General features: G+C 42.6%; 1 protein-coding gene across 2 annotated transcripts; it reads right to left on the minus strand.

Annotated features, from left to right (window-relative positions):
• Positions 1–1,144: 1,144 nt before the first annotated feature.
• GINM1 (glycosylated integral membrane protein 1) lies at positions 1,145–20,626 on the minus strand. Of its 2 annotated transcripts, none has more exons than XM_070602957.1 (8): positions 20,328–20,626; positions 15,758–15,817; positions 15,499–15,595; positions 8,831–8,982; positions 8,126–8,282; positions 7,432–7,562; positions 5,868–6,031; positions 1,145–1,853 (listed from the first exon to the last, which is right to left on the minus strand). In XM_070602957.1, the coding sequence occupies exons 1-8, from the start codon at positions 20,445–20,447 to the stop codon at positions 1,742–1,744; spliced, it is 993 nt and encodes a 330-aa protein (XP_070459058.1). In that variant the 5' UTR covers positions 20,448–20,626; the 3' UTR covers positions 1,145–1,741. The 2 variants fall into 2 exon arrangements, with proteins under 2 accessions (XP_070459058.1, XP_070459057.1); XM_070602956.1 differs by having other exon boundaries at positions 7,432–7,565.
• Between the last annotated feature and the right edge of the window lie 359 nt (positions 20,627–20,985).

The raw sequence follows: 20,985 nt of genomic DNA on the forward strand, positions 1-20,985 counted from the left end.
TATACAACCTTGCCTGACTTTATTCTGCCCACATAAGAGGCTGCACTGTAGGCAAGTAGGTAATTCTGTACCTGTGCTGCTCACTGTACCCTAAGGAAACTCACTGAGCCCGTCACTCAGGGATACTAAGCATAATTAAAATAAGTTAATGGTGTAAGTAAAAGTTAATAAATGAAGTAAGTTAATCGTATAAAATTTTAGGTAAGATTTCCATTTATGATTACTTATAAAAAAAAAAACTAACTGTATCATCGCAACCATAGACAACAGCCTCACAGAGACTGAGTGCCGTGTGTGGTCCCAGGTCTCACAGGTGAGGAGAGAAGGCAGGATGGGGTCTGCTGACCGCACAGCTTCCTCTCCAACTGGCTGTTCTGCTCGCTGTGCTTGTGCTCAGTCATTGTGTGGAGTTAGAACTGGTTAGAACTCAGTAGAAACAGCTAGGCAAAATGAAACATCACCCCCTCACTCTACCTGTCCTCCTTCCCCCAAACTAACACACCTGTTTAGCCTAAATCTAGGGTGGTTTTAAAAACCAGTCAATACTTTCTTGGACAATGTGTTTAAAGATTGGCACCTTGGCTACCAACTCTTGCCAATCTTTTTTTTTTTTCCTGCTTTTTCTCCCTAAATCCCCCTCGTACATAGTTGTATATTTTAGTTGTGGGTCCTTCTAGTTGTGGCATGTGAGATGCCACCTCAGCATGGCCTGATGAGCAGTGCCATGTCCGTGCCAGGATCTGAACCAGCAAAACCCTGGGCCACCAAAGCGGAGTGCGCAAACTTAACCACTTGGCCACAGGGCTGGCCCCGGACAATGTGTTTAAAATGATGGGATGCAATCATTTTTTTTAATCAAACAATAGAAAATATCTATCACATAGAGTAAAGATAAGTATTATATGTACTACATCACATTGTAAAATGTATGTCAGTATGGGTAATGGTTAAAAAAAGTAAGACCAAATGCTGCTTTAGGGTAACTAGCACCATACTTAGAACCACGGAGTGAAGGCACGTTCTGATTCCGTGTTACTGATGGACTCAGCAAGTGCTGGAGCCCTGGTTTCAGCCAGCGTATGTGATGGGAGCTGTTATACATAAGTAATTCTCACCTGGGCCAAGTATATCAAAAAGACTGTACTTTTTTTCTCAAAAAAAGTTTATTTTAGAGTGAGAACATGTCACTACTATTTTTAAATCCTGGTGTATTCAAGGTAAGTAGTCTTGGTACAGGATACAGTCAAATCATTATACACTTCAGTGATTTTATACTGAGTCACGTACTTAATATAAAGGCACATTTTACTGAATAAAAAAATAAGTGTTAAGTTCTCGAGCGTTTAAATTAGAATTTCATAAAGTGCTTTTCATAAAGTCTTATATATTATAGTAATTAAGTGGATATAATTCCCTTAACAAAGGCACCTTGAAAAGTATTGGCACATGGCATTTTTGTCTTGCCTTTTTTTTTCTTTTTGGTAATTTCAAAGTTTCTTCACTTGTCTTCTCTTCCACTTCGTTTAAATTTTCCTTAACAATTCATCATCTGAATAGCCAGCCCTGGTATAGAATAAGGTGAACTTTAACTTGTCACTTTAAAGGTCAAGTTTTAGGCAGTTTTAGTTTAGCAATTTCTCTAGTGTATAAACTGATTCTTAATGATTTAAAGAAAATTATATTCAAGTGGCAAATTTAGAGCCAAAAGACTAATTCAAAGTCAATGATTTGAGACGGTGTTTTAAACACATGTTTTATCTCCACGGTTTTCCACTGTTTTCTCAGGACCATCTGGATGTACGTTGATAGCTGTCACAGGTATAACATTCACTTTATCCAACTGAAGAATTCCTCTGAAATAGAAAAATTCCAATGAAACATTTGCACTGTCTGTAGTTTGGGAGGAAGACAGGGATACTTCATGGTTGTAGGTAAATACATCCCTGGGGTTAGGTACTTCTGCTTCATTTTATTTAGTTTATAGTGGTTGTACGAACTCTGAGTCCAAAGTTCAGTTTAACCACAGAACTGCGGGAGTCGAAGGGACGGGGAGTCCTTCCTTGGTGCTGCAGGGAAGGGAAGGACAGGGGAAGCAGAGATCTCCAACGCAGACGCTCCGAGCCCTAGATCTGCACGAGGTGGGCAAAGACTAGGCCAAGCAGCCTTCTCAGCAGTCCTCACCACGGAAAGCAGCCCTAGACCTCAGGCACCATTCTCTCACTAAGCACCCGGCCAGGGAGAGGCCTTCGGATCGGATCCAAGAGCCTGCGCTGCGAGTTCAGCGTCGTCCCAAACCAACCGTCGACAGAAGTCAGTGGTTTATAGGACTGAACAAGCGGATTCCAAAGTTCACAAGGGAGAAGCTGCAAGACCAGCTGTAACATTTTCTTCAAGAGAACAATGGGAAGGAGCGGCAGGTGCCCTAAGCAGCTATCAAAGGTTTTAGTAAAATGTAGTAATTCAAACCGTGCTGCTGGCACAGGAATAGACAAGTCAGTGGAAGAAGAAAGTCCAGAAACAAGACTAAGGTACATGGGAATTTAGCTCAGAAAAGGGTAAGGTTCTAATCACTGGGCAAATTACTAATCGAACAAGGGCCTCTCTGGAAAACAAGATCAGAACTCGAGCTTAAACTCGACCAAAACTGATGGTAAAAAATAAGTTTTAAGAAGACTCTTATGTAATTTAAGATGGGAAAGGCCTACTTAAGACAAATTAAGAACCCTAAAAGCCAGAAAGGAAAAGTATGAATTGTTCTGGCCCCAAATTTAAAACTTCTGTATGATATGGAATGCCATAAACAAGAGCAAAAGACAAATCGTAGTCTGGGATAAAAAATACATATATCTGCAATACATGCCATGTGTGTGTAACAGACAAGGGAGCTCCCACACACTGATGGTTACAAAAGGCAAGACAACTGAAGCATGGGCCAGGCTGTGACTGGGCACGTCACAGGAGAAATATATACAGCCAATTCTCACAGAGACGCTAGACTGAGCTAGACCCAGACTAGCAAAGATGCTAGGAAGAAGAAAATGCAAATTAAAGTAAGATTCTATTTCTGTCCACAGTAGCAAAAACAAAAAGACTGCTATCAAGTGTTGAGGAGATGCTGAATATATGTACCCTTTGACCCAGTAATTTCACTTTTAGGACTCTGTTCTCCATAAATACACACGTGCCCAGAGATGCATGTACATTTAAGAATGCAGACTAGAGCATAATTGGAAATTAGCTGTCTAATGGAGGAATGGTTACATTAAGGCATCTCCATACTGTGGAGCACTATGCAGCCATAAAGAGAATAAGTCAGCCTGTATATGTATTGACAGGAAAAGATCTTAGGCCCACGGTCCCTAAACTGCACTGAGACCCCGGGGACACAGCAGACTCAGAGGCACTAGAGACTACTGAAGTTGTCCAGACTTCATGTGTAATACTAGGCTGAGGGCACTTCACGTTCCTTTCAGTGAAGTCCTGTCTTTGCAAAGCGGGATTTTGGGCAGGTACTGTGATAAAAAGCAAATGCTGTGCAAAAACTAGAGTTGACTAGGAAATGAGGGTGGAGGTGTCATTCTGATTCCAAGATAAGAGTATTGTGTGGTGCCCTACACATGCACACATCCCATTAGTGAGTTAAGAATTCAATAAAAATATTTTTCTTTCAGTGTTTTCTTCTGGCCTAGATAAGGGCACCAGGAAAGTTACTGGCACACTGAGAGTGCTGTGAACCGCAACAGTGTGGGGGCCTCCGTCAGAAGTGAGCGAAGCAGCCTGTGGGACAGGTGAGAGTCGAGGGCGAGCACTATAGTTACCAGTATACATTTCTGTCAATACACAGCATTTGGATGAAGATGCCACCCAACAGTTAACACTGAGGACCTCCAGGAACATAAACTGAACGGGGAAGTGACAGCTGCTTTAACTGCTCTCTGCGTGTCTGCACTGATGGAATCTCTGACTACCAGAGAGCATCCTCAGTACAGCTGCCATTGATAAAGTACATTGCAAATCTGGTTTTTAATTTGGTTTTTACACTGCATCTTTTCCCACAGAGGAACCCATAACAAATAAAAACATTTGGTAAAAGAAAAATAAAAAAGTTTATAACACTGCTTTCTACACAGGTTTTCATAATAAAGTTTTTAAAAAGTTCTGAGCTTCCTGGCAGCCAGAGAAAAAAGAAGAAATTAGTAAGTTACAGAATTTTCATTATCAGAAAGAAATGGGAAATGCAAATTCTTCAGAAGAAACTCTAACTAAAAAGGGCAGGGGCACTAATATTTCTCAGGTTCTTTGCTTGCACTATGACTCTGACCTTTAACAATCCTTTAAGGGAGGCACTAGTTCAATGTTACACATGGAGACATGGTAATTTTGAAGACGTCATGACAAGGAAGTAGAAAAGTGAATGTTAAAATTGGGTCTTTTTTCCTACAATCATATGGTCTTTCCAACATGGTGCAATGTAATTTAACTAAGTGAAAAATTGGGGTCCTCTCTCTTCTATTGAGATTTACCTTTTTTTTTTTTTTTGAGGAAGATTAGCCCTGAGCTAACATCTGCTGCCAATCTTCCTCTTTTTTTGCTGAGGAAGCTTGGCCCTGAACTAACATCCGTGCCCATCTTCCTCCACTTCATATGTAACATGGCTGCCACAGCATGCCTTGATGAGCAGTGCGTAGGTCTGCACCTGAGATCCGAATCAGCAAACCCCGGGCCGCCGAAGTGGAACATGCGAACTTAACTGCTGTGCCACTGGGCCAGCTGAGATTTACTTCTATTAAGACAACCAAAAAGACTAATCATTTAACTTTTGAAAATGCTAACAATAAATTCATTGTAAAATGTGTAAAATAATTTCATATGGTTAAAAAAATCAAGCTGGGGCTGGCCCGGCAACGTAGTGGTTAAGTTCACACACTCTGCTTTGGTGACCCAGAGTTCACAGGTTCAGATCCCAGGTATGGACCTGGCACTGCTTCTCAAGCCACACTATGGCAGCATCCCACAAAAAATAGAGGAAGACTGGCAAAGATGTTAGCTCAGAGTCAGTCTTCCTCAAGCGAAATGAAGAAGATTGGCAACAAATGTTAGCTCAGGGCCAATCTTCCTCACCAAAAAAATCAAGCTGTACAGAAGGGGAAAAGTGAAACTCTCTTCACCCCTGTTCTCATTCCCACTTATTAGAGATAACTTATTTTCTTTGTCATTCCAGAAATTCTCCATCTATATACACATAATACTTTTGTTTTACCCAAATGGGATCATACTGTTATGCAGTTTTTCCCATCTAACAGATTTTGGACTTCTCTCCATCTCAGCATGCATGCTTCTTTCTTTTACGAGCTGCACAGAATCTCAGTGCATCTGGGACCATTGGTGAGTTAAGCCCCCGACAAACAGTCAGAGTTTCCTCTTGTGCTGTTTTCTCTCACAAGCAGCACGCAGTGAGCATCCCGCTCCTCTGAGAGTAACTGCACTTTCAACTGATAGTGTGGGGTCGACAACACACAGTGAAGCCCTCTTTGTTTCGTCTCTCTCTTACTATACACACTGCATTTCCCATTAAATTTGTTTCCTTTCTCTCTCTAATAGACGTTAAGTTCTTGGACTGCAGAGTTTGTCTTAATTCATATTTGAATCCCCAAGACAAGCATCTTTATTGTAACAGATAGCCAATAAATGTCTTTTAATTCTCCTAAAGTTGGAAGATGGGCTAGAAACAAAAGGGAGATGTTATCCTCCCTTCCACTTTTCTTCTCCTTCTTAATTTTTATATTTTCTGCTCTAACATATAGTAAACAATTCAATTTTTAATCATTAAAAGTACTCATACTGTTCCAAAACTAAGAAATACTTACTTGTATTCACAAACTGGGAAAAGCACCTTTAAGATGGTTATGACCACAGCTGCTCCTATATTTCCGACCACCATGACATTCAAAAACATGAAGAACACTGGGCAAACGCTGCTCCAGAACCTGCACAGGTCCTTCCTGAACCTCTCCATCCACTGACACATCACCTAAAACAGGAGTTTTGATTAGACATGCAAGTTTGATTTGAGCTCTACGAAATTTTAAAAATCATGTTCTAGCTCTGGGGTGATAATAATAACATATTTTGATTGTGGGGGTAGTTACATGGGTGTCTACACTTGTCAAAACTTACCTAACTCTATATTTTAAATAGGTACATTTTACTTTAAAACGTACCTTAGAAAGTTATTTACAATTTTAAAAATTAAGTTCTAACAACACAAGCACAGAAATATTACTGTCCTTTACAATTATTTATACGGTTTTCTAACTATAAATCAAGTGCAAATAATTGCTAAGTGACAAGAAGTTAGGCTAGTACACTTTACCCCAAATGGACCAGGAGTCAACTGTGTTTCCAATAGTGGGAGGACAAGAGAAGGAGAGAAAGACACCCCTATTAATAGCTTTTAGAACAGATGGGGAGTTCACTGTGTACAAAACATATTTCTATCCTTCAAGAGTGAGAGAGGAAACTCAGAATGCATTGACGGCACGGGCTTTAAAGACAGCCTGTTCCCAGGCGGCCGAGCTCCGAGGGAGCGGAAGTGGACAGGATGAGGGGGCTAGGGTTCAGGTAGCAAAAAGTGACCTGGGTTTCCCCAGCAACCCCAAACAAGCAATCCCAATCTTCAGTGAGAAGTTCTTCAAAGAATCATCTCTGGGCTCCTCTGAGACTACCAGCAGACCCTGCTCATTTCAATGGAAATTACCGTGAGGAAGGGGCCTAGCTAATACTTATGGAGACATCACGATGCTCTCTCTGAACCCCGAATATCTTCCCGGCCAGCTGTGTAAGCTCATTACTAACACATGAGTACTTCAGAGGTGCCAATGCAACTGACATCAGCACCCATGTTATTTGATCCTTATACAACCACATGTGACGGGCACTACTTTGCAGATTAAGTGGGCATCCCGTTGTACAGATAAAGAAACTGAAGTTAGAGAGGCTAGGAACTCAGGATCCCAAAACTAGTAAGTGGCAGAAGCAGGAGTCAAACTTAAGCAGTCTGACTTAGCATACTGTCAACCAAGCGTGCTCGGTCACTGTACAAGATGGCGAGGGCACCATGCACGTGTGCGTGCGAGGCAGCAGTCACAGACTAAACAAATGGGGATTTGGGAAAAACATGGAACTAGAAATCCCAAACAAAATGAAATCCAGTGCCTTCACCATCATTATCTGACTGTATCATTATGAAATGAAACTCGGAAAGGAAAACAGGAATACCTAAAAACACCACATTAAAACAGTGATGAGACCATCATTAACAATGTTTCGTATTTCTAATGCTCACGGTTTCCACCTCATTTTAAATGCTATTTTCTTCACTGTAACCATAAATGTTTGTAACATAAAGATAATCCCAAACAGCTGATTTACCTTATAGGGAAACGGAGGCTCTGCTCTGAGAGGAGTCTCAGGTAATTTGCCAGGTAGAGCCTCTCCTTCTACGGTGGTCTCCACGCTCCTGATGGGGTACTGGCTGGTGGTCTGCAACGAACTAACACTTTCTACTGAGGAGGAAGAGCCAAGTTACCAAGATGCAGGCGCACTCGGGTCTCTCCTACTAGTCCTAAGATTACTACACCACAAACACTTAGGATAGTAAGAACATACATTTTGCCATGGGAGGAAAAAAATAACATATTTGATTATTCAGATTTAAGTGTCAGAAAGGTGCCATAAACTAAGACAGTTATACCAGAGCTATGGCAATTATGATTCTATCACACAGAAAGTCAAATTTTTAAAAGTTCTGTTCTGGTGGAAAAAAATGACTACTGCTTCCTCTACATGAAGTTACACGAATGATATTCTTATCATGTATCTTGTGATGATTACCCAGAGTAAGAGTAGATAATTACAGCAAGATGTCACTTTGCAATGAGCACAGACCACATTCTTTTCAGACTCAAAAGAGACTCCTGACGTCCTTAAGTGGACATATCAAGTAATGCATGTTATAAAGTATGTTTGAAAGAAGCTTACTTCCAAAAATGTTAACTATGATTAAAAAGCTACGAACAAAAGAAATAACGTCCTTAATACTGTAAATGACGGTCTCTTAAAGTACCTTTTTTGGAGAGGTTGGGAAGGGTAAACAAAACGTCATTGTCTCGGGAAATGGAGTACAGCATGCTTTCTTCCAAAGGCAGGGTGTAGTTTGTATGTCTGATTACTCCCTGGTTCTTAACTAAAATATCAATTTCAGTGACATCCTTTTGTTGAGCCTATAGGAAAAAATAATCAATTACTCTTTATTTTAAATAATGGCATAACCCCATGAGATTTTAAAACTGAATTTTCCTCCCTGATTTCTGTAACTAAAAGACTTGTCCTGTTCACACAGTTCCTCTCTATTCCCCCCATTTGAGGCATTAATTTGCATCTTTAATCGTATTTCTGTGCTTTAGCACTCGCTACCGTCAGCTTGCTCAATTCCATTGCATTTACTGAGAGAGACTTAGCCAGAGCAGACAGCAGCAGAGCTGTGAACCAAAGTCACTCTGCTCACTTACTTGCTCTGTTTAAGGATGTTCATAATATTTTAAAGTGATATCAACAGGTAGGAATATGATCAATTTTTTAAAATTAAGACTTCAAATGCTAAATAAGTAAATGCTAAAACAAGTAAAAAATCCCAAATGACTGGACACAGGCAACATTAGGTACCTTTCTTCCTTATCAAATCAGAAATAAGAAAATAATTGAACATATGCACAATACTGAGCACAAATCTTTACAATTTAATTCCCAATTAATAAGCATACTGTCTTACTTGTTTTCCATCAATCTCTACTACTTCTTCTTGAATGACAATTAGTTGCAAACTGGAACCAGATGTCATAGGCCACTCATGAACTAAAATCCTTACAGTGACAATTCCAAAATATTCTTTTTCCTCCAAATTTCCTAGATTTTCATTCTTCACTATAAAAAAAGTAATGACAGCTTTGAACAAAAAATGCCACCAAATCTGTTATTTAATTTGATTATTTTGATAATTTACATGGAACAAGACAGCTGTGTATCAATTTCTTTGCCTTTATCTCTGACCTCACTGATGTCTCAGATGTGTAAAAACAAAGACAACTTGACAAGTCCTCAAAACTCTTAGAGTCATTTGCAAAGGAAAAAATGCTTCATGGTCTTTAGACTTTGTACGAAACACCACAGTAGCATCCTCTTTTCTATTCTCTTACACAGTGTGTCAGTGAGGAAGAAACATGGCATAGGTATTTAGGAATTTACAAAACGGGCCAGAAGACACAGCCAATCCCATGTTTTAGCAAAGTAAGCGCCTTCATCCACCCATTCATTCATTCACAGAACCCAGTGATGGAGCAGGCCAAGCAGTAAGGACACTGAGTTTGTGCTCAATCCTCCCCCTGATAAGTGCCTGTCACTGCTGGAGAAGAGGGTGGAGGGCCCTGTAACTACTCCCTAATGGATGAGGGCGTAGGATTAGCTACTGGCCGTGTTCCCTCTAGCCAAGAACCCCCGACCCCACCCCAAAGGAGACGGGGGCATAGCAGCTGCCGCTGGTTTATAGAGCCAGTGGCTACTCTAAGGCAAAAAGCGCTACAGAAAAAAATAAGTCAGCATAAACCAATGAAACTGCTGCAAAAGGTGCATTTCGTTTCTGTCCCTCAACTGTTTTCATCTGAGGATTATTTGCCAAAATGGAACCCAGATGGCTATTCTGCACGCAGGCCCAGCTGTGTGAATCCAGTCATTCCATTTATCTGGCTGCTCTCTGCTACTCACTCTCCCCCCATCCACTTTGAACAACCTCCTGCTTAGGTGGTTCTAGCTACCGCATCCCTACAGTGCTGAGGACATGCCTTTTTTTTTTAAAGCACTAGCTTTCTTGCAGGGTAGCTCTTAGTTCATAAGCCCATCTCCCTGACCAGGCTGAGTTCCTTGAGAGCATGCATTAAGTTTATCGTTCTATAGCTCTGTTAAGCACCGACTCCATCCAGAATTATAAATACAGACTTTAAACTACATACGCCACCATAAATGATCAATAATGTTCACACCACTGGTTCAGTGGTTCTAAATCCCAACTATGCATCAGAATCTCCTGGGAACAGTCTAGATGCCAGAGCCTCACCCCAATCTTAATAAATCAAAATCTTGGGGGGTACAGACTAACATTTGTAAATTTTTAAGCAGGCACAGACCTTTTTATTGAGAACCAAGAGACCTAAGCTTTCAGCTCAACCTGACTGTCTCCACAAACTGCTCCTCGCTGACTTCCCTGTTTTGTGAATGAATCCGCCCTTCTCCAAGCTGCCAGGACACGAGTTACCAGGTCACCTCCGACTTCTTCACCCTCGTCCTGTGTCCAGTCAGGTGCTTCCTGTGGGCCCTTCCAGCTCCTAGGTGTCTCTTACCTTTGCCCTTTCCACTCCTACCCACCTCCCCTACCCAATACCCAGTTCATGAACTACTTACAACTGAAATAGTTGACTAACAATCCTCCCTTTCTTTGTCTCTTCCCCTTTGAACCGTCCACACAACAGTACCAGGTTGATCTCACCACCACACAGTTTTCATCACACAGCCTCCTCACTCAAACACCTGCAGTGCCATCCCTAGGACTTTGCCGGCAGTTCTCTGAATGGTCCTTCTTTAGGCTCCTGACGGTGGCACTTGTTGCTCTTCTCTCTCTGCTCTGCCTAACCTCCCTCATATCCTCTAAGGCTCATAACTGTAAAACTTTCCTCTCTCGTGGTCCCTCTCAGTGTATTCACTGACTGTGTACTCATCGGTCTCCTTCACGAACAGTAGGCTCCTTGTCAGCATATGTGTATGCCCAAAGGCTAATGCACGAGGGCACAAGAGAGTCGATGGATAAGAAAACGCAGTCATATAAATACATCAAAGTGGTGACTCTCCAGCCTCCAAATCTGGTACCCTTGCTGTAGAGTAAAATTAAATTAAAACAATGAAGGCCCTTCATATTCTGACTTTCCATACTGTGGAAGGCAGCTTTCAAAAATGGCTCTCAGTGACCCTTGCCCCTGGTATTCGTGACCTCGTGTAATTCCCTCCCAGAGTGTGGGCTGGACCTCGCGGTTGTTTCTAACAAACAGAATACAGCAAAAGTGATGGAAAGGCATGTCCATGATTAGATCATGGAAGACTGTGACTTCTGGCTTGCCAGTACTCTCTCTCTTGCTGGCAGTCTTCTTTCGTCCCCTTGCTGATAAAGCCAACTGCCATGTTGTGAGATGCTCTATGTGGCAAGGAAATGAGGAAGGCCCCCAGCTGGCATCTTGTGAGGAAGAGAGGCTTCAGTGCGAGAGTTCAAGGAACTGGATCCTGTCAACCACCATGAGAGTGAGCTAGGAAGCAAATCTTTCCCAGATGAGTCTTGAGATGATTGTATCCTTGCAAGAGAGCCAGAGCCAGAGGACCCGGCCAAGCCAAGAGGAACTATGGGACAGTATTGTTAGAGGCTACTAAATTTGGGGTTAACTTGTGACACAGCAATAAATAACTAGTATACCTACCAAAGAAATTTTTTAAAAGAATTAAGGAAAGAAGACTTTTTGTTGTTGCATTTAATGTTCTGAAAATTCTTGTAACTGATAAGACGGGCATTTACTTGAGCTATCAAAGAAATGAACGCATGGCGACAACTGGGATGACCAGAAAGATGACTATAACAAACAGAGCAGCCAGGCTGCACTCCGCGTCCAACTCCTGCTGAATACAACACCAATGGGATTATTATGTAAACCAGGAATGGCGCTTCTCTCAATAGCTATGATGGATTAGCTTGTAGTACACCAACTCTCTCACTGAGAACCACCAGAAAAGACGTAAAAAAATAAACCCACAGACACTCAAAGCCCGCACCTGTCTAGAGGCAGGAGACCTAAAAACACAGGCGGCACCCCACCAGGCACCTGCCACTTCCCCGGGTGAACAGTGGAGAAGCTGGAAGGCTGAAGAGAAAACAGTGGCTACGAGGCAGAGAAGCTAAACGGAGCTTCCGTCAGTCCCAGGCAGCTTGGGGGTAAAACGAAGTTTAAGGCACAAAGGTATCCAGGGTCCTAGACCAAGACCCTAGAGAGAAGGGAAGCATAAAGTAAGCCAACCGTCTATGCAGCTCCCCCACTGAAACAACTGCTGAGTGGTAAGTGGGTTGGGCTGAGAAACTGAGCATATACCTAGGATACTAAGACATTAGGCCAAACTTTCGGCAGGCTCATGATGGTGGGCAGTTTGGGGCCCACAAAACAGGAGGGGCCCTGGTAAAGACTGTTTTCACTTGGGACCCATGAAGAGCCACATCCGAGGAGCATCAGAGAAGGAGAGACAGACCAGGCCTCCCAAGCCTGGGGCCCAGCCTTCAATCAGCTCAATCCTCGACTTAATATCGAAGGTGCTCCACCCCTTAACATCATGACCGCCAGGGACTAAAGGAAATCCTGTCTGGAGGAAGATCATATCATCCAGAGCCTTTAGAATTTTTCATACGCAATATCAAAAATAACAGTACAGAGTAGGAGAGGGATCAAGAGGAAAAAAAAACAGATCCAGAGGGGCTCAAGACATTAGAGTGGGCAGATATGAACTTTAAAGCTACTGCAAGTAACAGGTTCAAAAAGATAGATGATAAAATGGAGAATTTCACCAGATAACTGTAAGCTATTAGCAACAAAAAAGAATGAAATGGAAATCCTAGAAGGAAAGTCCAACGAGTGAAATTAGCTCAATTAGACTCAGCTGATGAATTTTTGTGCTGGAAGGACAGAAAGAAAAAAGGATAGAGAACAGAAAGGGATGTAAGATATATATGGAACCCTGTGAAAGGGTCAAATGTAAGCGTAAATGAAAGACAAGAAGGGAGTAAGAGACGAAGGAGAAGTAGCATTTGCTGAAAAGACACTGGCCAAAAATTTCCCCAAATGGACAAAAACATCAACTCACAGATTAAAGGACTCCAGACCTGAGCACATCATAGTAAAACTACTGAGAATCAAAGGCAAAGAAAAAAATCTTAAAAGTAAACAGAAAAAAACCCCAGAAAAATAATATATGATCCTCACTGAACAATGAGTATGGGACTGACACTAACTCTCAATGGAAACTACAGAAGCGAGAAGACGATGGAAATTAGTCTTTCAAGAGCTAACCTACGCTTCCACATGCAGTGAAAACACGCTCCTACAGGAAGGCAACGCAAAGATGTTTTCAGACAAACAAAAGCTCAGATAATTCATTGCTAACAAATCTGCACTAAAAAGCCCATAAGGGGAATTCTTTAGGGAGAGGAAATATGACCCCAGAGGGGAACAAGATATTTGGGAAGGAATGAAGAGCAACTGAAAGGGTGACCACGAGGGTAAACGCAAATCAATATGGGACTAGAGAACAGTGAGGGTAATTATGCTGCACAGGGCTTAAGGACATAAAGAGCAAATGCAAGACAGTAACAACACAAAAGCAGACAGGGAACAAACGGAGTTGAAGTGTTCTAAGGTTCTTTCATTGTTTGGTAAATGATAAAAGTACTAGTTTATTGATCGCAAGGGTAACCATTGAAAGAATAGTAAAATCATATAAGAACCAACAGGATAGAGGAGAATGATGAGACAAAAAATAAATAACCCAGAAGAGGGCAAAAAGGAAAAGAAAAAGGAACACAGACGAGGTGGGACACAAACAGGAAACAAATAATTAAGACGGAAGACCCAAACCCAAATACATCAGTTACTACATTAATGCAAATAAACTGATAAACAGTGGTCTCGGGGTTAAGAGTCAGCACTCTCACCACCGCGGCCTGGGTTCGGTTCCTGGTCAGGGGCCCACACCACCCATCGGTCATTGTCGTACTGTGGCAGCTGTGATGCTGAAAGCCATGCCACCGGTCACCTGTGGTGGACAGGTTTTAGTGGAGCTTCCAGACTAAGACAGACCAGGATGATGGATCTGGCCACCCACTTTCAAAACAACTGGCCCTGAAAACCCTACAAACAGCAGTGGAGCATTATCTGATACAGCGCCAGAAAGTGAGAGAGTGGCGCAAAAAGACTGGACAGGGTTCTGCTCTGCTGTCCACAGGGTCACTAGGAATCAGAATCTATGTGAAGGCACTAACAAAAAAAATAAATTAATTAAAATTCTAATTAAAAGACAGGTTTACAGGCTAAATCAAAAAAAAACAAAACACAAGTATAGGCTGCCTATAAGAGATTCACCTTCATTGTAAGGATCCAGAAAGACTGAAAGAAAATGGAAAGATACCATGTCAACAATCCACTGCCCTCCCCTCTCCCTGTCCAAAAAGCAGTTATTGCGAAAATAACATAGATGAAGCGGATTTTAAGGCAGGAACTTCACTAGCGATAAAGAAGGACATGTTATAACAATAAGAGTTGATCCACCAGGAAGACATGACAGTTCTAAATCCATAGGGATTTACCAATGTCGTGTCAAAATATATAAAGCAAAAAGTGATGAAACTGAGAGCGAATACACAGATCCACATAGCGAAGATCTTAACATGCCATTCACAATAACTGACAGAGCAGGCAAGCAAGCAGGAATTCCATGAAAGACTGAACAACATGATTAATAAACGTGACCTACATAGCTAGAACATCACATCCAACTTTTCAAGCACACAGAGAAAGCAACATCTACGGAAACTGCCCATGTGCTAAGCCATACAGCAAGTCTCTAATTTAAGGGGTTAAAATTATTTCTCTGATGACAGAGGTGGAATCAGTAAAAAAAAACAAAAACTAAAATGTTTGGAATTAAGCAACTAAATGGGGACTAAATGACCCAAAGGACAAGGAAGTATCACCACAAATAATTAGAAAACACTAACGAACTGAATGATAATGAAAATACATAACAAATCAAGCACAGGCTACAAGTGCTTAAGAGAAAAACTGACTGCCTTAAAGGCATATTAAAATAGAATACTATATATATTTCTCATATTCTTTATTTCATTCTAATAATATGGTACATTGCAATGTAACAGATTTGCTTGTCTTTAGACAACTCAAGATTTTAAAAGGTTAAAAAAGAAAAATGTGATACAGCCATAAGGGTAGAAGAACCGAAAACTAGAGAATCAGACAGACAACTCGTTTTTCTCTTTACTTTGTGTAGCTGCAATAAGCACCCCTGAGGCTGTGCCTCTTGCTCGTAAATCTCCATTTACTGCACTATGATCCCAACCTACGAGAAATGCAGTGCCAATCAACGCCAATCTCACGGAGAAGCAAATGTGACTATGCCAGGAATAATCAATGTGAAGTAGGAACAGAATTTTAATATATTAGCGTTATGACATACTCCAGTAATGATGTACATTAATTTAAAATGAAAATATATAACATCAAAGAATTGTGTTTCACTAATTTAGTATTAAAAACAGAACAGTTACGGAAATGATTTAGTCATACTCACCTATCAAAGTCTGACAGCTGATTCGGGTGACCCCACTATTTACAGGGAGGTCATTTACATAGACCTGTCCACTCTCATAGGTTATGTTAAGAATCACCTTAAAATAAAGCAGCATATACATTAATTCCAATGGTTTATAAACGATGACAAACTCTTCATGTCAAAAATACATTATCTAACTAAGTTAGATGTGTAGGTAAAAATACAACAGGCTGCATATTAAACCTATATATTAAAACCTAACCAAAAGGAGACAAACCTGTTCTCGAGATGCCTCCCCACCGTCTTTCAGGGTAGTTACATTAATTCTGATGCTGTCCTGCAAAACAAACATTATATAAATTGGCTAGGTACACATTTCACAAACTGAGAATAACTCAGTTTTCCTTTTCCTCCATTTATAGTATAATCGTTTATGACATTAAAAGAATATTTTTAAAAACTATCATTTCCATTATCACAGCCTTTCTTATGCTCTTACTCACAATTCCAATTTTTCATAATCTCTATACTTTTTCCATTTAACTAAGAAATATATCACATATATGAGTATCTAATATGCAAATTAGAGTTTAAAAGAAAAGATTAATATTCATGTACCTACTACCTAGATTAAAAACTAGATCATCCACACCTTAGAAGTCCCCTACCACCCCTCAGGAAGGTCCTGATGTTGTCGTCCATATTAATCATTTCTTGTGTTTCTTTATAGTTTTACTATCTGTGTATCTCTCTGTATAGGTTTAGTTTTATCTGTTTCTGAGCTTTATGTAAGTGGAATAATATTGTATGTATTCCGCTGGACCTTCTTTTGTTTAAAATTGTTGATGCAGGGGCCAGCCCCATGGCCAAGTGGTTAAGTTCATGTGCTCTGCTTCGGTGGCCCAGGGTTTCGTCAGTTCAAATCGTGGGCACCGACATGGCACCGCTCGTCAGGTCATGCTGAGGCGGCGTCCCACATGCCACAACTAGAAGGACCCACAACTAAAATATACAACTATGTACCAGGCGGATTTGGGGAGAAAAAGAAAAAATAAAATCTTTAAAATTGTTGATGCATGCAGTTGTAGACATTTATTTACAGCGCTGTATAATAGTCCATCAAATGGTTACCAATTTACTTACTTCTTCCACTATCAACGGACATTTGAGCTCTTTTCAACTTGTTTGTTTTCATAAACGAAGTTGCTCTAACCATTCTTAAATGTGTCCCCTCGTGCCCATGGACAAATACATGCAGTGTACAGTTTTACTGCTTCTCAAGGTACACCAAAAGCAGTCTACTCAAATATGTAGATTTATTACTGACAGGCTTTACATAGAAAAGAAAGCACTATTTTAAGTATTCGGTGTCGCGGGAACTACAATTTGTCATTTGTAAATCAAGTTCTTTCCTAAGTTTATTCATAGACAAACACTGTCATCCTAGAATGAAAACATATACTCCTCTCATGTTATATGTGTGATATATTGCATGTCAGCAATACCTTAGTTAAAAAAAATTCTCAGATACTTTTTTCTTGGCTATTCTTAACTTTGAAAACAGGAAAATTAGGGGCCAGCCCGGTTAAGTTTGCACGTTCCGCTTCTCGGTGGCCTGGGGTTCGCCAGTTCGGATCCCAGGTGTGGACATGGCACTGCTTGGCAAAAGCCATGCTGTGGTAGGCGTCCCATGTATAAAGCGGAGGAAAATGGGCACAGATGTTAGCTCAGGGCCAGTCTTTCTCAGCAAAAAGAGGAAGATTGGCAGTAGTTAGCTCAGGGCTAATCTTCCTCAAAAAAAAAAGAAAATAGAAAAATTATTCACAAACATCAAAATAATAAACAAGTGTATTTCTTGGCACTGTGAGTAACCACAACATTTTATATATTTCTAACAAATGAGAGAATAAGACTGGAGTGATTGTATGAGGTTGGCTTGATTCCAGGGACAACTCGCAGAACAGGATTCTAACAAGGAAGGCCCAGACCATTCACTCAAGCTGACTTGAGTGCACTTCCCAATTCCCACTGGAGACGAGAAAGCTTTCGGACTGGCGATTCCTCAGGACCAGCCCCGCTTTCTCCAGGCCCGCCTAATCTAGAATTAAGTGTGGGTGAGAGCCAATATTCTCATCTCTAGGACCAATCAACATTCAATAAGCCATCAGGTTGGTAGCTGTATTGTTTTATGCCCAAATTCCAGCCAAGAATTCCTCTTTTCAAACTAGAGGGGCTGTTAACTGTAGGCTTTTGTTCCTCAAACAGTCCAGAGATAACCCTCCACTGATGATGTTCTAAGAAACCTTTGTATAGCTTCCGCCTTTCAGCAGTGAACATACACTATACTGTTAGTAAGTTACTGCACTTACGTCTATCACTTGCCTAGTAGAATATGGCGTTTGTAAAAGACAATTAACAGACAGCAGCATACTGTTATTTTCCAGAGAATCAAATTCAATTAAATTCTTTTTGGTCCTTTTGAACGATTTCATTTCAGAGGAGACTCTGTCATTCCTTACTGCCTCCTGACCCAGTGGTCAGAGCCAGGTCACATTTCTTGCTCTTCCTGAGGGCCTCTGACTCAACTGGAAGTTCAGGCTTGTGAGCCAGGGCGCTGGATACTGGGAAAGTGGGTGGCAGAAGCGACTCCTGGCCCATGTTTAATTCTTCCCCCAAATTCCTTCACTCACAAGATGCCTATTTGTGATACAATGTCTTCCTAAGGACAAAGGTAAGAGACACCTGGTTTAAAATAAATCAGTCAGTCTGAGGGAAGTATACAAAGTAAATATTTACACATATAAGAAAATGTGGCCTCTGGATGCCTCTCTTTGGTGACTAAGTTATTTCAATGTTAGAAGAATGTACGATAAAAATGTTTATTTTTCAATCTCTGTAACCTCAACTCAGACAACAGCATATGTAAACAAAACAGAAAAATGCTTATAATCCAATAAATTTGAGGCACTGAGAGGATACAAGGAGGATTTTCCTGACTTCAATCAGTTTTCTTAGATTTAGATCATGCTGGATACAAACATGAACAGATGAAGAGACATGTGACAAAGCACAATAAAATGTAAATGGTAGTCTAAGTTTGCATTACTCAACGTGGCATCCACTAACCACATGCGGCTATTTACATTTAAATTAATTAAAAAGTTTTTCAAACTTAGTTCCTCAGTCGCACTGGCCACAGTTCAAGCGCTCAATAACAGAGTCTAGCGGCTTCCATAACGGAGAGAACAGACACACCACCACTGCGTGAAAGCCTGCTGGACAGCAGTCACCCAATATGGGTGATCACCGTAAAATTCTTTCAAATGTACTGTATGTTTGAAAATTTTTACAATAAAACATTGAAAAAAAATTTACATCAAGAGGCTTCAGCTTCCCATATACACATTTCCAAGGAATGAGACTCTCCTTCTAGCTGCCTGGCATTCATATAATCTATGAAATTCTGAATTTACGGCTGGACTTTCCAAAAGTGGAAAGAAGGCCTAGGAAGGGAGGAGTGAAATGATGAACTAGCTAAGAGCCCACAGGATGGTGTATTTTCAGCTTGCAGTCAAAATGCATTTTTCTCGGATTATAGGAATAGGCTCAAATGTCTTGTGGATTCGCAAGTGACTATGATGAATCTTTGGAAGAGGGAAAACAATGTCTTTCCAGAACTTTGGAAATTATTTCATTTTTATTTAGTCTCTTGGTGCTTGCCCATCACATTCACATTTTCGACCAGTTGCAGCTGTGGTGCACATACAATTTCAGACACAAGCGGTTGTTAGGGCTTGCATTGTTGTGGTTTCTTGGAATGCCCTAGCAGAAGTGAAACTGAAATACGCTCGTTATTTTTGTACCCAGGGAGAATAATATCCTAACTCTAAAACACCAAAAGTTAAAAGGTGACATTTATGGTGTCAGTCACCCCTGAATTTAGAGTATTCAAGTCTTGCCTAGTAAGAAAAGGAGGACCCAAGTCGTTTCTTTTCATTCTGGGAAAACTAGCATCTTAAAGTCTTCAAACTTTTCCCTACCATACATTCAGCTGATGAAAAGCAAATACTGGTTTAGGTCAGCACGACTCCACGGCAAAAACGATACGAACCGGCCTCCCTTTCGCACAAGCATGCAATGGGGGCTCTAACTGCAGCCGGCCTCAGAATCACCTGGAGGGCTTGCTGAAGCAGACGGGGGGACCCACCCCCCAGCGTCTGATGAGCGCGTTTCTACCAGGTTCCCAGGGGATGCGGGTGCGGATGTCCCACCGCGCTCGAAGATCCGCCAAGGGGACGAGGTCAGGCGAAGAGCGGGGTCTTCAGCCTCTTCCTCCTGCGGCCCCATCGACCCGCCTGCGTGCCCCCGAGCCCGCGCGCCCGGGGAGGCGATCCTTCCCGCCGCCGGCCGGGCAGACAGGTGGCCCGGGCTCGCTCTCGCGCGCTCTCTGAGCAACGTCCACCTTTCCCGAGCACATACACACCGCCTGGCCTGCTATCCGGCTGTGCCCCGGGACGGCGCCATGACAAAGGCTGCGATCACTCGCGATCCGCGTACTTTCGACGGCAAACGCCGCCGGGATGGCAACAGCCGGGACCGCCGCCCGGGGCTTAACCACACACTAGACAGCCCGTCTCAAAGGCTCTCCCGCCTCCCGGGCCCTCCCGCCCCATCTCCGTGACTGCTCCCCCCCACTGCCCCTCCGGAGACTCGGACCCCAGCCCGTGGCCTGCGGGCCAGCGCAGGGAGGCAGGGAGACGGGGACGCCGCAGCCCCACGGCTCCGGCCCGGGCCTCCGCGGAGGGTCGGGGCGCAGAAGCGGAAGAGCTGCGCCCGCCCTGCCCTACCTTCGGGGCTCCGGGCGCCGGCGGCGGCTCAGCGGGGCCCGTCGTCAGCCACACAGCGGCCGGCAGCACCGCTAGCAAAAGCAGCCGGAGGGCGAACGGCGCCCGGGGAGCCCCCTCCATCTTGGACAGGCCGGCGGCGCGGGCGGCTGGCGCTGCGGACGGCAGGGCGGGGAGGACCTGGGGGCGGGGCCGAGCGGTCGGGGGGCGGGGTCAGGGCGGGGCCGAGCGGGTTGGGGGCGGGGACTAGGGGGCGGAGCGAGGGCCGGCGGACCAGGGAACCCGCGGAGGTTTGAGGCTCCAAGCAGAGCGGACTGCGCACGCGCGCCGCCGCGTAACGCTGAGGGGCGGGGTCAAGCCGGGGACGCTCCGATTTCGTCATTAGCCCGGCGCTCTGGATTCGGTGGGGGAGTTCCCCCACCTGAGGAAGGGTGAACGTTTTCATTGCTATTATTTTTAAATTAGTATGTACTGTATATGCACATAGCTGTCTCTCTGTGCGTATACCTTTACATATAAGTATAAAATGAAACTAGTGGTAATATATCAGAACTCTATTATACGTTAGAAATAAGATATATCACGTTTAGAGGGGAAGTTTTGTTAAATCGGTGGTTCTCACCCTTGGCTGCAACATGGGAATTGCCTGGGCAGTTTTAAA

The sequence above is a fragment of the Equus przewalskii genome, chromosome 32, assembly GCF_037783145.1.
Source record: "Equus przewalskii isolate Varuska chromosome 32, EquPr2, whole genome shotgun sequence".
Taxonomy (NCBI): domain Eukaryota; kingdom Metazoa; phylum Chordata; class Mammalia; order Perissodactyla; family Equidae; genus Equus; species Equus przewalskii.